The sequence below is a fragment of the Triticum urartu genome, chromosome 7, assembly GCF_003073215.2.
Source record: "Triticum urartu cultivar G1812 chromosome 7, Tu2.1, whole genome shotgun sequence".
In the NCBI taxonomy this organism is placed as follows: Eukaryota; Viridiplantae; Streptophyta; class Magnoliopsida; order Poales; family Poaceae; genus Triticum; species Triticum urartu.
This window is the reverse complement of record NC_053028.1, coordinates 25,165,980-25,187,504: the sequence shown is the minus strand read 5'-3', so window position 1 is coordinate 25,187,504 and position 21,525 is coordinate 25,165,980. Positions and strand designations below refer to the sequence as shown.

At 44.5% G+C, this 21,525-nt stretch overlaps 3 protein-coding genes across 7 annotated transcripts; 2 read left to right on the top strand and 1 right to left on the bottom strand.

Annotated features, from left to right (window-relative positions):
* The first annotated feature begins 3,579 nt into the window (after window positions 1–3,579).
* On the top strand, window positions 3,580–11,475 carry LOC125521573 (probable transcriptional regulator SLK3). Its single transcript, XM_048686637.1, has 10 exons — window positions 3,580–3,774; window positions 5,905–6,724; window positions 6,803–6,931; window positions 7,292–7,340; window positions 8,002–8,216; window positions 8,343–8,411; window positions 9,022–9,122; window positions 9,230–9,323; window positions 9,467–9,536; window positions 10,099–11,475. Exons 2-10 carry the CDS (start codon window positions 6,011–6,013, stop codon window positions 11,244–11,246), a joined length of 2,589 nt encoding a protein of 862 aa, XP_048542594.1. The 5' UTR covers window positions 3,580–3,774; window positions 5,905–6,010; the 3' UTR covers window positions 11,247–11,475.
* Window positions 11,476–12,720: 1,245 nt separating this feature from the next.
* On the top strand, window positions 12,721–16,380 carry LOC125519752. 5 transcript variants are annotated; one of them, XM_048684504.1, is made up of 5 exons: window positions 12,721–13,183; window positions 14,225–14,343; window positions 14,455–14,576; window positions 14,679–14,907; window positions 15,907–16,380. In XM_048684504.1, the coding sequence occupies exons 1-5, from the start codon at window positions 13,099–13,101 to the stop codon at window positions 15,913–15,915; spliced, it is 564 nt and encodes a 187-aa protein (XP_048540461.1). In that variant the 5' UTR covers window positions 12,721–13,098; the 3' UTR covers window positions 15,916–16,380. The 5 variants fall into 5 exon arrangements, 3 of the variants coding, with proteins under 3 accessions (XP_048540461.1, XP_048540460.1, XP_048540458.1); XR_007288300.1 differs by having other exon boundaries at window positions 12,724–13,183; window positions 14,679–15,016; XR_007288299.1 differs by having other exon boundaries at window positions 12,724–13,183; window positions 14,679–15,022.
* A 97-nt stretch (window positions 16,381–16,477) lies between these two features.
* On the bottom strand, window positions 16,478–18,790 carry LOC125519751 (E3 ubiquitin ligase BIG BROTHER-related-like). The gene is made up of 8 exons (XM_048684500.1): window positions 18,632–18,790; window positions 18,163–18,325; window positions 17,861–18,068; window positions 17,704–17,768; window positions 17,532–17,606; window positions 17,237–17,367; window positions 16,977–17,088; window positions 16,478–16,864 (listed from the first exon to the last, which is right to left on the bottom strand). Exons 2-8 carry the CDS (start codon window positions 18,286–18,288, stop codon window positions 16,823–16,825), a joined length of 759 nt encoding a protein of 252 aa, XP_048540457.1. The 5' UTR covers window positions 18,289–18,325; window positions 18,632–18,790; the 3' UTR covers window positions 16,478–16,822.
* Window positions 18,791–21,525: the final 2,735 nt, after the last annotated feature.

Genomic DNA, 21,525 nt, shown 5'->3' with positions numbered 1-21,525 from the left:
GACCTCCTCCTCGTCACGCGCTCACGTGTGCCGTCCTCGCGAAGGATGGATGGATGGATGTGCTGCCATCCTAATTCGCATGCCCAACTGTACACGTAACTGGCTAATCTCCAGGGGTTACCAATCGCTAACCCAGGGACGCACGCACTCGACCGATCGATCGCAAATACCGGGTGCAAGTTTCACAGTTCTTTGACCCATCGCAAATACTCGTAGCAGCAATTCTGGCGTTGGAAGTGAAAATGAGCATGTGGATCAACGGACAGCGTGTAGTCGTATTGATTCCGAAAATACATGGAGATGTTCAAGAAAATACCGCCGCTCCTCCTCGCTCGGAAGTCCTTACTTGTACACCCGAACCGAATTCCCACCGTGTTCTTTCTAATTTTCCAACCTTCATCTCTCCTTTTTTGTTCGAGTGAATTTCACTTGCACTCTTAAAGAATTTTTTTCCTTACAAGAAAAGACAATGCCGATTCGCACACAAAAAAAAGAAAATGATACGACAATGCCAAATTTTAATTTAAGAAAACTCTCGAACCGTGGGTACAAGGTACCGAAATACAACTTGCAAGCAACATGAACAACAAATAAACAACGGAAAATAAACAAAGAAACTAGCAAAATGTCGAAGTAGCCACCACGGGGAAAACACCAGAACTTATGCAAAAAAAAAGAACACAATCTTCAGTTGGAAACACAACTGACAATATGTAATACACCTCATCTGTTCCCGAAGAGCGAGTCATCCACATATCAAAGGCTGCCGAACCGTCGACAAATGGAGTTGCTCACGCTAGAGCAAGAATGACTACCAACCTTGGTCATCATGGGATATTCTTTTTCCCGACCGCCTCACTGTGCCATTTAATCACGGGCAGTACACAATTTGAGAAATATTCAGATCAGCATACCTTATATTTAGCGAACTTGTTAGACACTGTGGGGTGCTCCTTTTCAGGAAACAGCTTCCAAACTGACTAGAAAGGCCAACCCGTCAAACTGGCGATGAATTCCACATGGATCACATTCGTAAAATACACAACGAGAGGTGGATTATAAAAAGGAAAAGCAAGTATGTAATGCTTGGCCACTCAAGCAAAATCAATGAGTCATTTCGATCCTGCTCCGTCAATAGACAAATTCAAGACCCATGACGGCTAGGGTTAGGGTTAGGATGTTGTGGTAGCATTTCGAAAGCGATTGAAGCAACGACGACATACAATGAAGTGAAGTGGATGTATCGATCGAGGTAAGACAACCTCGAAGATGAATGCGTTGACGACAAAACATTCATTTTCATGTTGAGTTCGAGCGAGTGTCGCGGTCGAATGTTTTGTCGTCTCTTTTAGATATGGCCCACGAGTAAGCCGCTGCGAGGGCAGCTAGAACATTATCTCAAGGAAGATACGTTTCAGACTAACCACGCACCAATTCCTAGGCATTTTTTATGAAGTTTTCAGTGAGAAATTTGTGTTCCTCGCAGCAGATAAACATGTTCAATGCCCGCCGATGAACCAAGATATTATTTTCCTAACTCAGACAATGTTTCCTGCAAAAAAAAACTGAAACAATGTTTTGAAACTAGCAAAATGTCAAAGTATCCCTCCACCACGGATAAAGCACCATAAGAATATGAAAACAAAACAATCTTCAGATGGAGACACAACCGACAAATACTAGCTCCATCCCAAAATATTTTAGGACGGGGGTAGTGTTTAATACACCACGTATGCTCCAGAAAAAAGCGAGTTGTCCACATACCGAAGGCCGCCGAACCATCCACGAATGGAGTTGCTTAGCCTAGAGCAAGAATGAGTACCAACCCCCATCGTCATGGGATATTCTTATAACGACCACCCCAGTACACCATTTAACCAAGGGAAGTACATAATTTGAGATTTTTTTTTCATGAAATACCCTATATTTAACGAACTTGTTGGCACAATGTGGTATTTTCCAAGAAACGGTCCCCAAACTGACAAGAAAGGCACACCCATCAGGCTAGCGATGTATTCCATGGGCACTACATTCGTAAAATACACAACAACTAGTGATGGGGTGGATTATAAAAGGAAAGGAAAAAAAATATGTAATGCTTGGCCACCAAAGCCAAATCAACAAGTCGTCTTGATCCCCGCTCGGTTAGGACACAGATGCAAGAACGTGACGGCTAGGGCTAGGGTTAGGGTTAGGATCCCCGCTCAGTAATGTTTGGCCAATCAAGCCAAATCAATGAGTCATCCCGATCGGTCTCAACCGCTCCATCATGCGATCAATGCAAGATCCATGACGGCCAGTGCTAGGGTTAGGATGATGTGCTAGCGTTTCGAAGATGACTAAAGCGACGATGACAAGCAATGAAGTGAATGGGAATGTACCGGCCTTGACCAAAACGACCTCGGAGGCTCATATGTTGGCGACAAAAGCATTCGACCACGATGACAAAAGCATTACAACCCGCTCTCCGAGCCCATGAGTTTCTTGACTAACCATGCACAAATTCGTAGGCCTTTCCGTGAAGTTATCGGTGAAACATTTCGGTTCCGCGCAACAGATAAACATGTGCAATGCCCATCAATCAACCAAGACATTTTTTTTAAAGAAAAGCTAATGCATAGTTTTTGTTTGATAAGACCCTGCCATTGTGTATATGTTTTGTTTTGTTTTGTTTCTCGTTGTTGTTGTTGGTACCAAAACGCCTACCAGTCCTATGATCACGTCGCCTCCCTCCACAAACATGTGAGCCACAATAATCAGCTAAAGCGAACCCTACGATGGTCGGCCCAGCCTAGCCTAGCACACCATAATTATCACCTTATTAAGCACAAAATAATAATAATAATCGTACGATACTAGTCAAACTCAAACAGCCTTCCCCACCCCCCCAGCCGGCCCCACCCTCCTTCTCCCCCCTCGCAAAGCAACCGCCCCAGAAAGCAAGCGACCCGACCCCGCGTGCGCGTAGCGAATTCGCCCCTGGGCAAATGATGTGCAGCAGTCGGCCCGAGAAGGAAAAAGGGCGGAAAGCTACACGCACCCGCCTCCTTTCACCCGCGCTGACACGCGGGGCCGGGAAGCTTCCCGGCCCGCAGGTCAGTTGGCTGAGGCGGCGTGCACGTAGCCCTCCTCCCAGCTGAAAAGAAACCCCCCGTTTATTTCGCGCACCAGCTCGCGGCCAGCCGTAAAGCGACCCACGCCGCTGACGCGTGGGCCTGCGGGTTCTTTCTGGGCCCACGGCGCGCGACCCGCGCTCGCGCTCGTGGCTTTCCGCTCGGAGCACACGGTCCCGTCGCACCCACCCACCGTCCGCGCCGCTGACGGAGCGGCCCCACCTGGCCCGCGTGCCGCGCGGTGTGCGCCGGCCCGCGTGCGCGCAGCGCGGGCCGACCTCCCCGCTCCCGGTCGCGCGTCCCCACCACCCGGCCAATCGCGGGCGGCCACGTGGGAGTGGCCACCGTTGGATCCGGATCGGAGGGCTGGGATGGCGCGGGTGGGCCCCGCGCGACCCGTCAATGGCGGTCACCACGGCCCCGGCCCCGGTCGCACCCCCCGCGAATCTATTTAACCCGGCCGCCCTCGCCCGCCCGCCGGCGACGCCGCCGCCCGCACGCAGCCACCAGAAGCGGAGGAGAAGAAATAAGAACCCACAGTAGAATAAAAAGCAAACGCCAGAAAGAATAATATCCGGAGCACGAGGCCAACGAGGAGGGAGGAGGAGGAGGAAGAACAGCGACCGGCCACGACCGCACCGCCGGCGAGCTCGCTCCCGAGGTGAGGATTTCTCCGCACCGCACTCGGTTGGTGATATCTGCGCTGCTGGTAGTACTAGTAGATTGGTTCGACTCATGGCCCGGCCTCAATCCGCACGGCTGCTTCGAGGGGATTCGCGCCCGCGCGCGTTCTTGATGCGGCGGGGGCGAACAGGGGGGATTCTCCGCCGTGGAGACGGCCCAATGCGGCGGCGCCGGGAATTTGGGGCGGAAAAAAAATCCTCTTCTTGCGCTAGGAAAGGTGTAGAGCCCACCAAAAGCGAGAGCTGGAAAGAGCGTCGAATTTCTCCGAACCCACAAATTCTCTGGATCTTGAGAGGAATACTGCCTCTGATGTTGCTTGAGTTGTTGGGGAGCTCTCAAAGTTTTGCCTTCTCTTTCTCTACCTGTGTAGGTCGGCAGTAGCATCGGTTTGCCTGCAGCTTTTGTACTACGAGCTGGTGTGGAGTTAGTTAGGGGCGAGCTCTGTCATGGCACAATGCGGCGTGGAACCGATTTTGGGGAACCATCAGGGCGAAATAATCAATCACCTCTAAGAAAGCCGCGGCACAAGTTAACGCGCAGTATCCAATTTGTGTTGTTGCAGAAATTTGCTCACCCCCCTTCAATGAATCTTTGAATTCCCCTGTGACTGATGACCACCTTAAAATATAATTCATCTCCTTTTTGTATTTTTTTTGTCTTTTTCTTGGTGAGGTAGATCTTCTTATTCCCATTACTTTGACCTCCTCTCCAGCTTCTTAGGTTAGGCGGTCTATCTGCTGTGCCCTGTTTTTGTTAGGTTTTGAAGCAGTTTTTGTTTATCATCAGGGTTTCTTGTTTTAGTTGCAGTCCTCCATAGTCTGTAATTAAATATTCCAAACCAAGTGGCAGTTGATGATGCAAGGTTGTATTTTTTCTTCTAACTGAATTTTTTTTAGGGTATCTTCTAACTGAATTAGGTGGGTTTGTGTACCTGTGATTTTCTTTTACGTTACATTAGAGGGAGCCACGCCACCGACACGTGGGCCCACGGGTTCTCTCTTGTTCGGTCCGTGTCGCGCGAGCTCATGTAGCTTCCTCCCTTGGAGTTACCGACATCTGGGCCCCACCTGGCGCGGGGTGTGGCGATTTCGAGAAAGAAATTAACCAATTTATGGGAATCAACAGGGGAAAATAAATCAATCACCTCTAAGAAAGCTGCGGCAGAAGTTAACACTCGTATCCAAATTGTGTTATTGTGGAATATTTCACTGTAACCGATGACCACCTTAAAAAATGACAGCTTGTTTCTGCATTGAAGGATACAATTTGTCTCCTTTCTGTATTTTTATTCTTTTCCTTGGCGAGTTAAATCTTTTTATTCATTACATACATTGACCTTCTCTTCCAGTTTCTGAGGTTAGGCAGTCTATCTGCTGTGTCCTCTTTTAGTTAGGTTTTGAAGCAGTTTTTGTTTATCATCAGGGTTTCTTGTTTTAGTCACAGTCCTTCATAGTCTGTAGTTAAATATCCAAACAAAGTGGCAGGTGATCATGCAAGATTGTATTTTCTTCTAATTGAACTAGATGTGTTTGTGTTCCTGTGATTTTCTCTTACCTTCTCTTTTTTACTGTTTGGTTTGTGATATCTTGCAAGCTCGCGTGAGACTGTACATCGCTCAACTTTTCTCCTACCAGCTCCCTTTGTCTTGTGCTTTCCTTTTGTCAGGGTGAATAGAAAGCAACTCTCTTTGCTGTTAGGAACTTGATCATGCGAGCGTGTAGTTGCAATTTGCATTGATTGTATTATGTGCTAGTTAGTAATTCAAATGAAATATCCTGTCTCAGTCAACTTCTCTTGCCCTGTTTCCTCTCTATTTGTGTTCTTTCTGGCTTCTTTTACGTTGGCGATATAACCTGTATTCTTTTTGGAAGTTAAGTCGATGTATTTCATCTCTTAGATTGGATTAACACTTGCCTTTTGATGATGGCTATTTTTATCATTGATGTCCTGAAACGGGTCCTCCTAATTTTGAGACTTAGAAGTTAGTAACTTTGAATTATGCATCCTGGCTGTTGGTTCATAAGCTCGTTGGCTGAGAAATTTTGTGGTGACTGTTTTCTTGATTTGCTTGCATTACTTCAAAATTACTGATAATTACACTTTGCAGTTTCCAGCGAAAGTATCCGAAGATCCTTGCTAGTTTCCAGGGACGTTCTAGCCCATTAAGCAAGATTCTTCAAGGTGATGGTTCAGTCTCAACCCTGCTGACCTCCATGTCCGGGGCCCCACGCTCCAACCTTGGACTTGTTCCCAGGGACATGAATGGTAGCCTTCCAGTTAGTACTACAAATTCCTCTGGGCCAAGCATTGGTGTTAGCTCTTTGGTGACCGATGGCAACTCATCACTTTCTGGAGGCGCCCAGTTTCAGCAAAGTACGAGCATGAATGCTGATTCATTCATGCGCCTTCCTGCCTCTCCGATGTCGTTTTCGTCCAACAACATTTCTGGCTCTTCAGTCATTGATGGCTCCATCATGCAGCAAAGTCCACCCCAAGAGCAGATGCAGAAGCGGAGAGCATCTAGTGTAACATCACAACCTGTGATTGATGCTGCCGCTGCATTTCATGCTCAAAAGAAGCCAAGAGTTGATATTCGGCAAGATGATATCTTGCAACAACAGTTGATTCAACAGCTGCTCCAAGGTCAGAGTTCTCTTCATTTCCAGGGCCAACACAACCCACAGCTTCAAGCCTTGATCCGGCAGCACAAACTGGCACAAATTCAGCAACAACAGCAGCATCAATTATCGCAACAATTTCCTCAGCATCAACATTCTCAAGTTGGCATACCTCGGCAGCCACAGTTGAGGCTGCCGCTAGCACAGCCTGGAATTCAGCTAGCTGGACCTGTTAGGACTCCTGTCGAGAGTGGGCTTTGTTCTCGAAGGTTAATGCAGTATTTGTATCACAAGCGTTACCGGCCAGATGTGAGTTTCTGCATTTTTATACATTTATTACAAAGTGCACAGCAATGGAAGTACAATTTACTCAAAATTGTCTTGTAGAATAATCCCATAACATACTGGAGGAAGCTCATTGATGAATATTTTGCACCACGATCAAGAGAGAGATGGTGTGTGTCATCATATGAAAAACCAGGAAATACCTCAGCTGCTATTCCACAGACATCCCCGGTTAGTAAAAATTTCATATCTGAAATTATGTTGAATTATGGCAGTTCTGCTAGGATTATTCAACACTGTTTATTATCAATTACCTTTGATGGCAGTGAGAAACACAATTTGTATGTGTAGCCTGTTGAGGAAATATTTGTTATTTTAGCCTGCACTAGTTATTTTAATTGGAAGTTTTAAAACCGTCCTGCAATGGCTATTTTAATTGTATATATCTATTTTGTGCAATAAACCCACTGACAGCTGATAGAGCTGATTCTTTGTCTGCTCTGCATGCATTGTCGATATCCAGGGTACTTATTCTTTTGATGTTGTATAAGATCTATGAAATTTCACACTCCTATTCTTTACTTGTTACAGGGTACATGGCGTTGTGATATTTGTAATACACATTCGGGGAAAGGATATGGTAAAATGTTATATCCTTTGTTGTTTGCACATTTCCCTTCAAGATTGCTCACCGAGTATGAATGCTGATTTGTTTGTGCTTATTCTGTTCTTCCTCTATTTGCCAAGCTCAATATTTCTGTACATGTCTTGTGCTTTACAGAAGACAATCAACAGTATTACTCCCTCCGTTCCAAATTACTCGTCGTGATTTTAGTTCAAATTTGAACTAAAACCACGACGAGTAATTTGGAACGGAGGGAGTACTTTCTAAGGAAGCATTAAGCATCAAGAGTGCAAATAAATGTAGCTTTACAGAATTCTAAGGAAGCCATTAAGCATCAAGAGTGCAAATAAAAGTATCTTGTGAATTTGTTAACTCTCTGGAGCAGTACTGAATACCTTATCATAATATTGTGTTACTGTCATGAATGAAGAATAGCCTCATAGTGTTGGCATTTTATTTCTTCCACAGCAAAGCCTTCTTTCTGTTATCATGCGCTTTGCCCCTCCTGTTTTTTAGATGAACACCTTGACTGTCTGTTTTTGGGACTCTTTCTGTTTTGCCTCTTCATTGTGCAATTCTCATAAATAAGATTTTAAGTTTTCCTCTCAATGTAATATCAATATGTATTATTTTTGAGCTCACCCAGTTTCCCCCCTTTCTCTTATCTACCATACAGAGGCTACCTCTGAAATACTTCCTAGACTCTGTCAAATTAGATTTGACCATGGTGTTAAGGATGAATATCTATTCCTTGACATGCCGAACGAGTTCCGGTTGCCCAACGGACTGCTGCTCCTGGAGCATACTAAAGTTGTTCAGAAGAGCATCTACGACCACCAACATGTCACACACGAGGGACAACTGAGAATAATATTCACTCCAGAACTAAAGGTATGTTCCTAGTTGTAGTAGCTAGCCCATACCAGAGTACCTTTTGGGTGTCCTTTCTTGAACATTTGTGGATTTGTGGATATCTCGAAATGTGAATCATTCTTATGTGCTGAATTGGATGTGCAGATTATGTCCTGGGAGTTTTGTTCACGGAAACATGACGAGTATGTCACTCGCAAGTTTCTAACAGAGCAGGTAAAGCTCTTAGACCAGTATGGGATTCCTGTTCCATCTCCTATTTGATTAACCTTTGGTTCAAAGGCAGCATATGGTTGAGCTGTCGCCTACACAGTGTGATTTGATGCCTGGCATCTTGTAGTTTTGTGTTTATGATGTAAATCCAATGGGTATTGCTGCTCCTGGGTGATTGGGGTGTGAAAAGACCAGATCCCTCCCATGGTTACTATGTTTATCACCCATTTGCTTATAACTGTCTACTCAACTAAGTTACAGATAGCTGCTGGCGGAAACACCAAAGACGATTAAATTATACTCCACCTTTAGAGTAGGCCATAATTCATTGAAATCCTCATGTTTGCCATAGCACCTTTCAAAATTACTTGCTACAAGTAGGGACATCTCTAAACCATCTCTGCCATCTTGTTTTGTGGTTCTAAATCACTATGATTATTTTACGGTTTTGCAATTTGAAAGCTTCCTGTCTTTTTCTTTGTAGGAAGTGGTAAAGCACAGGCATTCAACCAGTCCACATAATTATAAATCTTAATCTGTGGCTTTGTGTGATGTGCTTTAACTTTAGTACCCTTCTATATATTTCTGATGCACCTGCTTTTTGTTTTTTCAGGTTACACATATGCTGCGTGCTACCCAGAGTTATCAAGCTACTGTCACTAAAAATGGACCTGCTGGCCTATCAAACGATGAGGCACAAAAGGCTTGCAACGAGTTAGTAAAACTAAAGTCACACAAATATGTAGTTGATTCTCTCTAGAGTTGAATTTCTGATATTCTAATCACTACATGTAAATTCTTTTTTTGTATGAAATTTATAGGTTTGCATCAGCATCACGTCAACTAGCGAAAAATATTGATCACCACAGCCTAAATGAACATGGTCTTTCTAAAAGATATGTTCGCTGTTTGCAGGTAACTGGAGTTCCCTAAGTAGTATTTACCTTTCTATTTGTTCAATATTTTTTAGTCTTGATATTTTCCACATGGCGTGCATTATATGGTTTTATTCTGTAATGTGCATTATGGCATGTTGATTGCTTATGTCCTCTTGGCAGATATCAGAGGTGGTGAATCACATGAAGGATCTAATTGAGTTCAGCCACAAGAACAAGCTCGGCCCTATAGGTAGGAGCATGCACATACACCGATCGTCTTTAGTACCTACTAGGTGTTGTATTTAGTTTCCATAAAACAGTTTTGATTAGTGATTCTCATGAATATGGTAGAACTAAGCATATCATTTTGGTTTCTTCCAAAAAGTTAAGCCATAATGCATGATCTATTGTATTACCTCCATACCAAAATATAAACATTTTTGTAGGCTAGCCTACAAAAATGTTTATATTTTGGTACGGATTTAGTACTTCATATGAAACATCTACATGAATAGAAACTACGTTCAAACTCCAGCTGAGCCAAAAACTCAGCTAATATCATGCAAATTTGGTTGTAATGCAATGTCTGAACTAGTGAGAGATGCGGACTGTGAGCTTGAACATGTACAAATTGGTTGTGATGCAAACAGTGTGGAGCTAAACATCGTATGCCACCTTTAGGGCTTCATCATATTTGCTGCTGATAACAGCAAATCATAACAACTGAAATATTTGTGATGATAGTGACCCTGCTTTGCCCATTGATCCGTGAGATAGTTTAAATGTTTAATATTTTGCCTGTTCATCTGCAGAGGGCCTGAAGAACTATCCCAAGCAAACTGCTGGACCAAAGCTCACGGTGCAGAATTTGCATGACTCAAAGGCAGTCAAAACAGAAATGAGCCCCCATGTGAATAACGAGGTTCCAGGTGTTGGAGCAATTAGTAATAATCCGCAGAATCCTGCAGCACAAAGCAATTACCAACATATGCTGAGAAGCTCAAGTGCAAATCAGGGTTTGCTGCAGCAGGAGGCATCACAGAATGCTGCGGCAATGAACAGTTACCAGAATATGTTCAGAAGCTCAAGCGCAAATCAGGGTTTGCTCCAGCAGGAGGCATCTCAGAATGCTGCCGCGCTAAATAATTACCAGAATATGCTTAGAGGCTCGAGCCCAAATCAAAGTTTGCTTCAGCAGGAGGCATCGAGTATCTTCAAAGGTCCTACAGCAGTGCACAGTGGCATTCAGCTGGAAGCATCTAGATCGTTCCGTGCGTCTCAGCTTGGGCAATTCCAGCATCCCATGTCATTCCAGCAAGGTATGCCCCAGCACCAGCATAACAATTTCCAAGGCCTGGGTGCTAGTCCACAATTCCAGCAGCATGTGATCAATCAGCTGCTGCAAGAAGCCAAGAATACCAATAGCCGCGCTCTTGCTCATCAGCATCAGCAGCAGCAGCAGCAGCAACACCATCAACAGCAGCAGCACCAGCAACACCATCAGCAGCAGCAGCAGCAGCAGCAGCAGCAACACCAGCAGCAGCAGCAGCAGCAGCAGCAGCAGCAACATCAACAGCAGCAGCAGCCTCAGCAGCAGTCTCCTAGCACTCCCAATGCAAATGGTGGTCTCGCATCCGGAGCCGCGGTCACCAACAGCGCTGCTAGCGCAGAGCAGGCACAGCACATGAATAACAGCACAGCAAAGGGCGCCGCTCCGATGGGTATGGCGGGGCCTAGTAATCTGATCAACAGCGGAGCTGGCCTGGTCCAGCGAAGCAGCAGTTTCAAGTCAGTGAGCAGCAACCCGGCCGCTTCTGGCGGCAATGCGGTGGCGACCCCAAAGGCAGAGTCTGTGCACGACATGGACGACCTGGAACATCTCATCTCCCATGAACTCGTGGAGAGCGGGTTGTTCATGGGGGAGCAGCCGGGAGACGGCGGCTTCTCGTGGAACATCTGACATCATTGTCAGCTAGAGTCTCGCTATTCTGAGAGCTGTGCTTGATGGTGATATCGCGGTAGATTATTAAAAGTTTTTCTTCTTTTTTCGAGCTCTTTTTCGCTGCCTGGAACAGTCTCTGGTGATCATAGATTGGTGAACCTTCGGTTATGTGAGAGTGAGTTGGTTTGGATAGCAGTGCAACCCAGTGTTATTAACTAGTATGGAATGACATGCTGTGGTTGTCATTTGTGCCAGTGTTATCTTCTTACCAGTGTTTGGCCTGCCATCTGTTCTTAAACCCATCATATATCCATGAGAGGTGTAGCAACTAGTATTGCAGAACTACACTACTACAGTAGTAGCAGGCATACTCATGACCATGGCATGAAAACCTTGATAATATTATAAGCTTGTGAAGCATCAGGACAACTTGTGCATGCCAAATATCACAGTGAGGACAGTATATTTTTTTCCAACTAAAAGCTGATGTGTTTCTTCTTCTGCCCATTCTCTTCTTTGAAAATGAAAGACTTTATTGCTTTTTTTTCTTCTTCTTTTGTGATTTGTGATATGGCATGCTAGGAGGATGCACAAAAGACTTCATATTTGCAGAAAGGACAGGTCTGTTTCACAAATGAAAAAAAAGCATGTGAAATAATCGTTTGTGAAGTTTACTGTGAATGAATTATAGTTATATATGATGTTATAGGTCGCTGTCAACATGAAAAATATATTATGTTTGAACCCTTATGATGCGATTTCCATTATTACTTGACTGTAGTTGGTTATCCATTTCACAATCAGTTGTTTCTCCTTTATTTTGCAAGAAGGAGAAAAGCTCGCGTCTATGTCACAAAAATCATGTGTAACAGAAAATGTCAAAATCAAAAGCCGCGAATTCACAAAATAGCACGTATCTACCCTGCACCGGCAGAAACACACACGCACATGCACACAAAACTATGGGTTTCTTGCAAAAAACGAGAAGAAGCAAAGTTACTAGGGAAATGCTAATGGTCTACCGGCTGATTGCGTGGAGGCCACTCACGCAGCCGTTGGATCGCTTTGATCCATGCGTTGTCACGCACGCTAGCACACAGTCCGTTATTTCCCTTGCCTATCATGTGCCCTTTACCTTTTCTTGCAACAGCAGCGGTGTTGCAAATCATAGCGGCAGATGACCACTACAACTTAGACAAGCTATGCAACATCAGCTCTGTTGTAAAAAAAGAAAAACTGCAACCAAATCTCTGTTGGAAAACAATCTACGACAAGAACTCTGTTACAAAAAAAAAATCCCGCAACACAACCTATTTGCAAAAAAAATATTCTGCAACTTTACCTTTGTTACAAATGTTTCTGTAACAAAACCTTTGTTGCAAAGTAGTGGGAGACGTTGAGCCACTGAATTGTGCGACTCGCGAGGCGGCGGATCTTTTGAAAAAACCCGCCGGCCGACGCGTAGCGGCCCCCAAGTTATTATGAGAAAAGAGCAATATTTGTTTTATCCTTTGATTGAAGAAATACAGAGAGGTCACAGCTTGTTGGGCCTGAATTTACCCGGCCGTGTCCAGCAAGGCCCGCAATAGGCGCACATGGACATGGGCTCCCAGTAGCCAGGCCAGGAGATACAGATGCGAGCTGCCTCAAAAAGTAAAAAAAAGAAAAGAAAAAAAAAGACGCGAGCTGCCTCGTCCTCTTCTTACCCGACCCCCAAATCTGACACAGCGCCGGCCACCCCGCCGGAATCCGGCTCCACCAGTCGGCCCCCTCCAAGCCGCGGTTCACTCGCCGATCCATTGCGGTGAAGCCGGCAGCTGGAGCGGGATACGGCAGCGGAGGTCGCCGGGGACAGGAGACGACGAGGGGGATGGAGGCCGCCGTACTGGATCCCCTCGGTGGCCACGCGCGACCTGCGGAGCGACGGGAGGCGCCGGCGTCGACCGTGCACTGTGGTAGGAGGATGCCGTGCTGCGGCTGGTACATGTTTAGTCCCATATCGCCAGTTTACCGGCGTTTCCGCCGTTTTGTGAAGCTCGACGTTGGCGAGGCTATCACCAAGTAGAGCAGCAGTAGAGAGTAGAGAGTACGAGTAGTGTGTAAGGTAGAGGTATATAGGAGGGGTTCAAAATTTTCTTTTTCAGGAAGCTATTTTTGTTTGACAGCCACAGCCTAGAACAGATAACAGAGCAACTACACATAGTAGTGTGTACGGTAGAGGTATAGGATAGGATATGTGCGTACGGGGGGCTAGTTGTGTTACAGGGGCCCAGGAGCATTTGTGGATTTCTGGATGTTACACATGAGGGCCGAATGATGATAATTTTATCTGCTGATCGCATATGCAGAATATCTCCTGGGAGGGGAGGTCTGTTCTTCACGACGACATGATAAGTATAGTATATCACTCACAAGTTTCTAACAGAACCAGGTAGGAGTTCTTAGGCTTCGGCCAGTGCGCGTGCGCGTGCATCCTGTTTCAATTCCTATCCAATTTGATTCCTGGCATTTTCTAGTTAGGTTGTGTGTATTGGAGTACATGACATAAATCTAGCGGGCATTGCTGATCCTGGGTAAATTGCGGTGTGAAATAACCGGTGCCCCCTCTCATGGTTATTTTGTTTGTCATCCATTTGCTGATCTATGCGTTGAACTAAAGTTACAGATAGCCGCAGAAGCTGCAGATTGAGTACACCAGAGCCAATTAAATTGTAGGCCATAATCCCTCATGTTTACCGTAACACCACCTCCGTCCCTTTAAAGTCCTTTGCCGATGAGTGGGCCCATCTCTCCACGATCTCCACCGTCTTTTTCTGTGGTATAGTGCCCTAGCCTTGTTCTGATGCAGTATCACTAGATTTTGCAACCTTCTGTCTGTCTTTTGTTGCCATGTATGTTACTTGGATACAGTTTCTAACAATGTAGCTTCTGTTTGAACAAAAAAAATAGCATTCCATATCATCACAGCTAATTGTTTTCCACCAATTTTGATTCAGGCAATGGTGAAGATGCTGCTGCTGCAGATGATGACTCCTGGTGTGATGCTTCAGATTCTACAGGACATGATTCCAGCTTACACAGAGAATGGACCCACAGGCAGGACCAGTTTCATAAGGTACGTGAATATTTTGACTTCAATTTGATACAGAGTTTGTGTGATGTCATGAATCATGAATTTGTGTGATGTCCAAAAAGTTTGAAAGTAAGGCTTTTGGTTTCTTTGTAGATGGGCTATAGGGATGGTATGACAGAAGGGCAGAAGGATGCTGCCCAAGAGGGGTTCAACCTTGGGCATAGGCAGTCTGCGGATGTTGGATACAAGTGGGGTCTTGTTCGGGGGATTACTAGGTAAATTGCATTTCTGGTTGCGTGAATAACAGTTTTCTCGTATAAAGTTCCTCTTGTGTCATTCTCATTTATTATATTTTCGTTTTGTTGTCCTTCAAGCAGTGCATTTGCTAGTCTTTCCGACAGTCTTAAAGAAAAGTGGCTGCTCGACACCCAGCGTAGAGGAAAACTTGAAGATTTGCACAACTTCGTGCAAGAAATTTCAGCACAGGGTGCTCTGCAGTTGTTTCACGAGAGTACTCTTAAGAATAATCTTCGACCAGAGGAGAGCAAGCTCCAAACAATTACAAAGGACCTTCTCCTGTTGTTGCACGAATGCCCAGATGTTCATGTTAGTGAAGAGTTGAAACGAGTTCCATAAGCAAGGTCATACATGAAATTGCAGGCACCACTGATTTTGAAGTCTGATAGAATCACCCACACCTAGTCTTCTGAAGGATGTAACAGTAAATTCTGTGATACTAAGATTTTCTTTATGGTGTCACCCTTTCTTTGCTAGAATCATATCTTTCTTCCTGAGTTTTGCATCTTCTTGTTATTCCTTTACCATGCTCTGGTTTACTTGAGCATTCCTGAGTATTGGTATTATATTGATTTGATCCATTGTGATATTCTTGGGACAGTCTGGATACTTGTTACACTCAGTGCAGACATCACTAGATATTTTATTTTTGCTAATTAAGTTTTCAAACATTCTGGCATTTCGCAATACTGACAATTCGGTATCTACAGTTAAGAATGCAAATGCAGTAGTAGATATTTGATGAAACCTCTCATCTCATTTGTTTTTCATATAAAAAAAGGAGCAACTACCCATATATTTTTTTTCTGTTTGATTAACACTTGGTTCAAAGGCTGCACATGGTTCTTTTAGCTGTTTACTACATATACACAGTGTGCTTTGATTCCTGGCATTTTCTAGTTAAGTTGTGTATATTGCTGATCATTGGCAATTGGGGTGTGTAACAACCAATCCCCCTCTGGTTGTTATTTTGTTTATCATCCATTTGCTGATCTATGCACTGAAACTGAAGTTACAGATAGCTTCAGTCTTCAGATGCAGAACACCAAAGCTGATTAAATTGTAGACCATAATTCATTGCAGTCCTCATGTTTACCATAGCACCTTCTTTCAAACTCACTTGCTGACAAGTGGGCCCATCTCTCCACGATCCCCACCGTCTTTTTTATTTCTGTGGTTCTAAAAATGTAGCTTTATTGTAGTTATGCCATAGCAACCCTGCTTTGTCCAGATGATCTGTTTATCCTTTGGTTAATATTTTGCCAAGTCAAACTTTAAATGTTTAATATTTTGCCTGTTCATCTGCAGAGGGCCTGAAGAACTATCCCAAGCAGACTGGATTTTCATGGAACATGTGACAGACTGTGTTATCGCCGACCTAAGTTTGACTCCAATGGCGGAGTCTGTACACGGCATGGACGATCTCGACCATCTCATCACCCATGAACTCTCAGAGAGCAGGCTGTTCATGCGTGGAACATGTGACAAACCACATTGGTGCCAACCTATGTTTGACTACTCCAAGAGTTATGATTGATTGGAAATTGCCATTAGATTACTACATGTTTTTCTTTTTCTTTCCTATATCTTGTTTCGCTGGAACATTCTAGTGATCATATATCGGTGAAACCTTCGGTTACCTTAGAGAGTGTGAGTTGGCTTTGATAGCAGTTCAACCCTGTAGTATTAACTTAACCTACAATGACATGCTGTGGTTTTTATTTGTGCTGCTGGAACAGTCGCTGATCTTAGACTGATGAAACATTCAGATACCTTTGTTATTATCATGTGTGACTTGAGTGGCCTGTCATCATAAGTAGTATCATATCCAAGAGAGGTGTAGCATCACAGCACCACAATAGCAGGTACAAACATGACAAGGACAGAAAAATATAAGTTTCTGAACCATCAGGACACTTGCACATGCCAAAAATTACAGTGGGGTAGACACCCTTTGGGACAGTAAACTAAAACTAAAAATCTATATTTTTTTCCTTTTCTTTCCTTTTGACAGTGAAATCCAACTAAATATCTGCTTTTGAACTTAAACTAAAAAAAATCTGTTTTTTGTGTGCCTTTTCCTTCCTTTTGACAGTGAAATCAAACTAAAATTCTGTTTTTTTTTATCTTTTCTTTCTTTTGTACTGAATGAGTAGGCGTAGCAAGCGAGCGCCGCGATGACGCGTCGCCGCCTTGTGAGCTTCGATTGGCTGCTGATGACATGCTAGGAGGGCCCAAACACTTCATACTTGCAAACTGGGCAGGTCTGTTTCACAAAACAGTTGAGCACATATCAGCAACTGCACTTTTGCACAAAGCCATGACTTTTTTCCAACCTTCGGCAAAAGGTGAAAAAAGAAGCAATTTTTAACACTCACCCTGTTGATCTTGAGCCAGTTGCTAATGCAACTTGCGTGGTAATTATGTTTGCAGGGCAGGGTTATGATGTTCTCCCGGTTTCTGAAAGCAGACAGGCACACAGTACAAGTGCTGCATCCATTGGTTGAAGAAACAGAGAGATTCATCAGTGACAAAGAGAGATTTACTGCCAAAAGATTAACTAATTTCCAGCAATACACTAGTGATTAATTATCATCAGTAAGGATTTCATATTTGATTGAGAAGGTTCTGGACTCACTCATCATGGTTTGTCTTCCTTGAGAAGAACCCTGATCCTGACCTGTACTTCCATGGCACCAAGTATGACAGGAGCTCATCAGATAAACCTCTGCTCTCATTTCCCACTGATTCCACCAGTTCCTGCCTTTCCTGGAATTTTTTTGCAGAAAAAAGGGTCTGGAATCAGCAAACAAATTTTCTGACGAAACAACCAACCACGGCATGCTATTTATTGACAAAGAAATCTCGCGTTCCAAACGGGGCCTTTACGGGTAACAGAAAAAGAAACTGTGGGACATTCATTGAAGACAAACCTCATATGTCATGTTGTCTGGATCAACATCGTCGTTGGTGTCGTCGTTGTCATCATCATCATCCTGCCTAGCAGTCTGCAAACCGGTCTTGGAATTTTTAGTTTGATGCAAGCTGCAGATAACTAGCTTAACAAGCAAGCAACTACAAATATTGGTTCCTATAATAAATCACCTCCTCTTCGTCGCCGCGGTCATCGTCATCATCGGTGTCAGATGGGGAAGGCACACAGCTTATATCTGAATTTAAGCCACACAAGACACCAATATATCAGATGATGATCAGCAAACATCATGTGCCTTGGCTGAACTGAATCAAAAGCATCGCGTACCGTCTTGTTCGTCGTCGTTGGGAGGCGTGTCCACATCCAGATCTTCCATCTCCTGCAGCATCCTGGCGTATTTGAGGTCAGCTGCGATCTGTTCATCTGAAGTTCCTGAGGTTTCTGCTGCTGTGCCACGGCTGCTCTCCCCATGGCAGCAATGCATGCTCCAGGATGCACCAGGGGCCCCTGTGCCGAAGGATTGGTGCAGGCCCTCCTAAGAAAACAAATGAGAACTGTTACTTAAAAAAAAGGTTTCAGTTGACCACAGAATTTTTCTTGAAAAGTGCAGATGCTAATATGAAGCGTACCTGGTGTTGAAGAACATCACCGATCACATACTCGAGGAAGTCATCGTGGTTGGCATCGTCCCCGGCGGTGCTGCTGTAGTGCACGGTGATCCTCCGAAAGGCGCCAGGCGGCCCGACGGTGGCCATGGCCGCCGGCGTCAGGCAGCAACCACCGGTTAGTTACCTACAACAACCTCCAGTGTTAGTTGGGATCAAAGATAGTTTCTGATTAAGAAGCAGGTTCATTCCAACCTCCTTGATGGAGCATGACAATTCTGCTTCCAAAAAAGGAAAGAAAAAGAATTCTCTGTCTCTTTCTTTAGAACAAGCAAAAGAAGTAGCAGTAATAATTTCTGAGGAGGATCTTTCGTTCGGAAGACCGAAGGCGCAGAGCGGAAGCGAAGCGCAGAGCTCCGTTGCGATGAAGAGGAGAAAAGGGAGGAAGGGGGAAGAATCATGAACAGGAGGATTGGTTGGAAGAGATGCTTACTTTTTTCTCCGTTTCTTCAGAGCCTGATGATGATCTCCCTTTCCTGCTCTTCTCCTGTGTTCTCTTCTCTTCTCCCAGCTGAGCTCTCACCTTCTCAAGGTTGGATGGTTGGGTGCTTTGTTAATGAGGGGGTGGTTGGTTGGTTAGCTGCCTCCAAAGTGCTTACTTATATATACGCGGACCGCCCGCTCTGTTTTTTCTAGAAAAAAGAGCTGTGGAGGAGGCCCCGACGGTATATAAATTTATGAACAAATTATAAATATATGCAAAGGGAGAGGCGCGGGAAATGTACAAAATGTGTAGAGGGAGAAAGAGGCTAGGCCTAAAGATAATCCTCCTGTCTCTGTTCACTGCATACCCCAACTGAACTAACTGTTGAGGAGCTTTCATCTCAGATTTTATGATCTGCCTTTATTTTTTCTTCCTCCTTCCTTTCTTTTTACCTCTACATATGTTAACCACATTCTTTTTTATAAACATATGCACTAGGAATTCCTGGTATTTCCCATCAATGAAAAAACTAATTATAGATTAACACATGTATTAGGTCAGAAAGAGATCTGACTTAGGCCTGAAGATATCCTGTCCCTATCCTTCACAGGTGGCAAGCAAAAGGTTCACTGCATACTCCAACTGAACTAAATTATAGTGTTCAACTCAGGATTGTCTTGTTAACCAGTTGTTATGCATGATAATTGCGCTTAAGGTCATGCCGGTTCCAGTTGTGAACAGCTGCATGATCACAACTGGCTTATCCTGACCTCACTTCGATGACTTGGCACGGCTGCGTCATCAGGCGGGTCGTCGACGTCGCTGTTCGTTGCAGCACCGGCGTCGACTCCAAAGTCTCCTCTCCTGACTGTAATGATCATCATCCACCACATGCTGCTTAATTTTGAGGCTTTATTATTTGTTTAGTTTAGCGGTAGTTGTGGCTCCTGTTGTTGTTAACTAGACGCGTCACATGGGGCTGAATTCAGACAGAGATTTTATGCTCTTGGGATCATAATAAAAACCGCCTGTAGCTTCCTTGGAACTGCAAAATAATGGCAATAATGCAGACAACCCTCTGAATCTAGGAGCATGTTCATGGACCTGCATCTGACCACATATTTTTATCCTCTTATATGAGACAGTATAGAACAACACCGTAATATACGGTTCCTAATTACATGATTAGCTCCATCCAGGTCATGTGCAAACACACTTGGTTAAGAAGTTTGCTATGTTCAATGCTGATCTGCCACTGGGTGCTACAAGTGTATGGAGAATCTTGACAGGTTCAAACCAGAGACTGACATGATTATTAACACACATGATTAGGTAGCTATCCCTTTCGCGGCCCCTCCCTCGCCCAATCAGCACCGGTCTTATGTGGCTAAGAGCACCGACCACGCAACCGATTTCGACATCTCGTGTCAAAGAAATCTTTGTGGGACAGATTTTCTGAGTAGTGTTGATCTCAACTTCTCAAGTGTCGACACCGGAAGATTGGGTGCCAAGAAAAATGGCAAGGACTTGGGGCTCAGGGTCAACAGTTAAGTAATGGTGATGAGGGATGGAGGATGCCAATCTGATTCAGCTATGCTCCTAATACAAGTGGTGAGAGGCAAGATGTATGAGATCATAGCTACCTGCTGATGTGCATAGCCTAGTATTATATGGGCAGTGAGGATGTCAAGCTGATTAGGCTCCTTGTGTTCCTAGTTCAAGCTGAGAGAAAGCATGCAAGATCTGTGAGATCATGGGTAATGGCTGATGTATATACTACTATTATGTGGACACTGAGGATGTCAAGCTGATTCAGCTTCTTGTGTTCCTAATTCATGGTTTTTTTTAGTGGTTTTCCAAATTCAAGTTGAGAGAAGCAAGATCTATGAGATCATAGCTGATAGGTGATTTATGTGGCCTACTATTATAAATGTGGACAGTCAGATGTCATATTCTATCATAAAATCAGGGGCCTCCAAGTCTTCCCCTTATCTCCTTCTCCCTCAATTTTTCATCAACACAGTCTATCTGATCTGGATCTGGTTTCAAAATGGCAGGTAAGTAGACAGCATTATCCCAGTATATATAGAGGAAGAACAGAACTTCTGTTCCACCCCGCCAAAAAGAAAAAAAAGACAGAACTTCTATTAGTGGCACAAGCAAAAAATAAAAGCAAAAACTGACGTAGGGAGGTGCATTTGAAGTGAGTCGGATCCCGCGAGCGCGACGTATCGTATCGGGTGCCTTGCGATTCGCTGCCTCGGTTCCTACGTGATGTGAAAATGACCTGAATGTAATTTCTTCTTTCCGGTCACTTTTGCTTGTCTATCTGAATCCTCAGCATTGACCGGTGTGTGCTCTGGGTTCTGGACTGTGTCCTCTCCTGTCTATGCACAGTCAGTTCATTTTCAGTTGCTTATCGTGCCATCCTTGTTTTCAGGTGGCGAATTCGCCATTTCGAGGATGAAATGAAATGCACCTTTCTTGGGATGAACTTATCTTTGTTTGCGATCTTCCTGGTGGTCCAGATTCTACCAGCGGCTCCTCTTCTTCTTCTTTCTTCTACCTCCTGCTCCTGTTGCCTCCGCCGTCGTTTTCGCGTCGTCCCCGTGTCTGGATCAGGTGCGCCATGTGACATTATCGGCTACAGTGAACGCCCCCTAGCCAAACCATGTGTGTGTGTGGCTAACAAAGATCGCCGCCCACGCCTAGATCTCGACATCCCGCGTCGATTTCGACGTCGAGCAAGTCTCCGTGGCCGTCTGATGAGAAGATTGCTTTGGTGCCAAGAAAAGGCCAAAGACTTGGGGCCTAGGGTCAACCAACAGCAGTGTCATCTCTTCAGTGTTTTTCTTCTTCTTTTGAAATGGCCATCTCTTTCAGCGGTCATTAAAACACAGGAC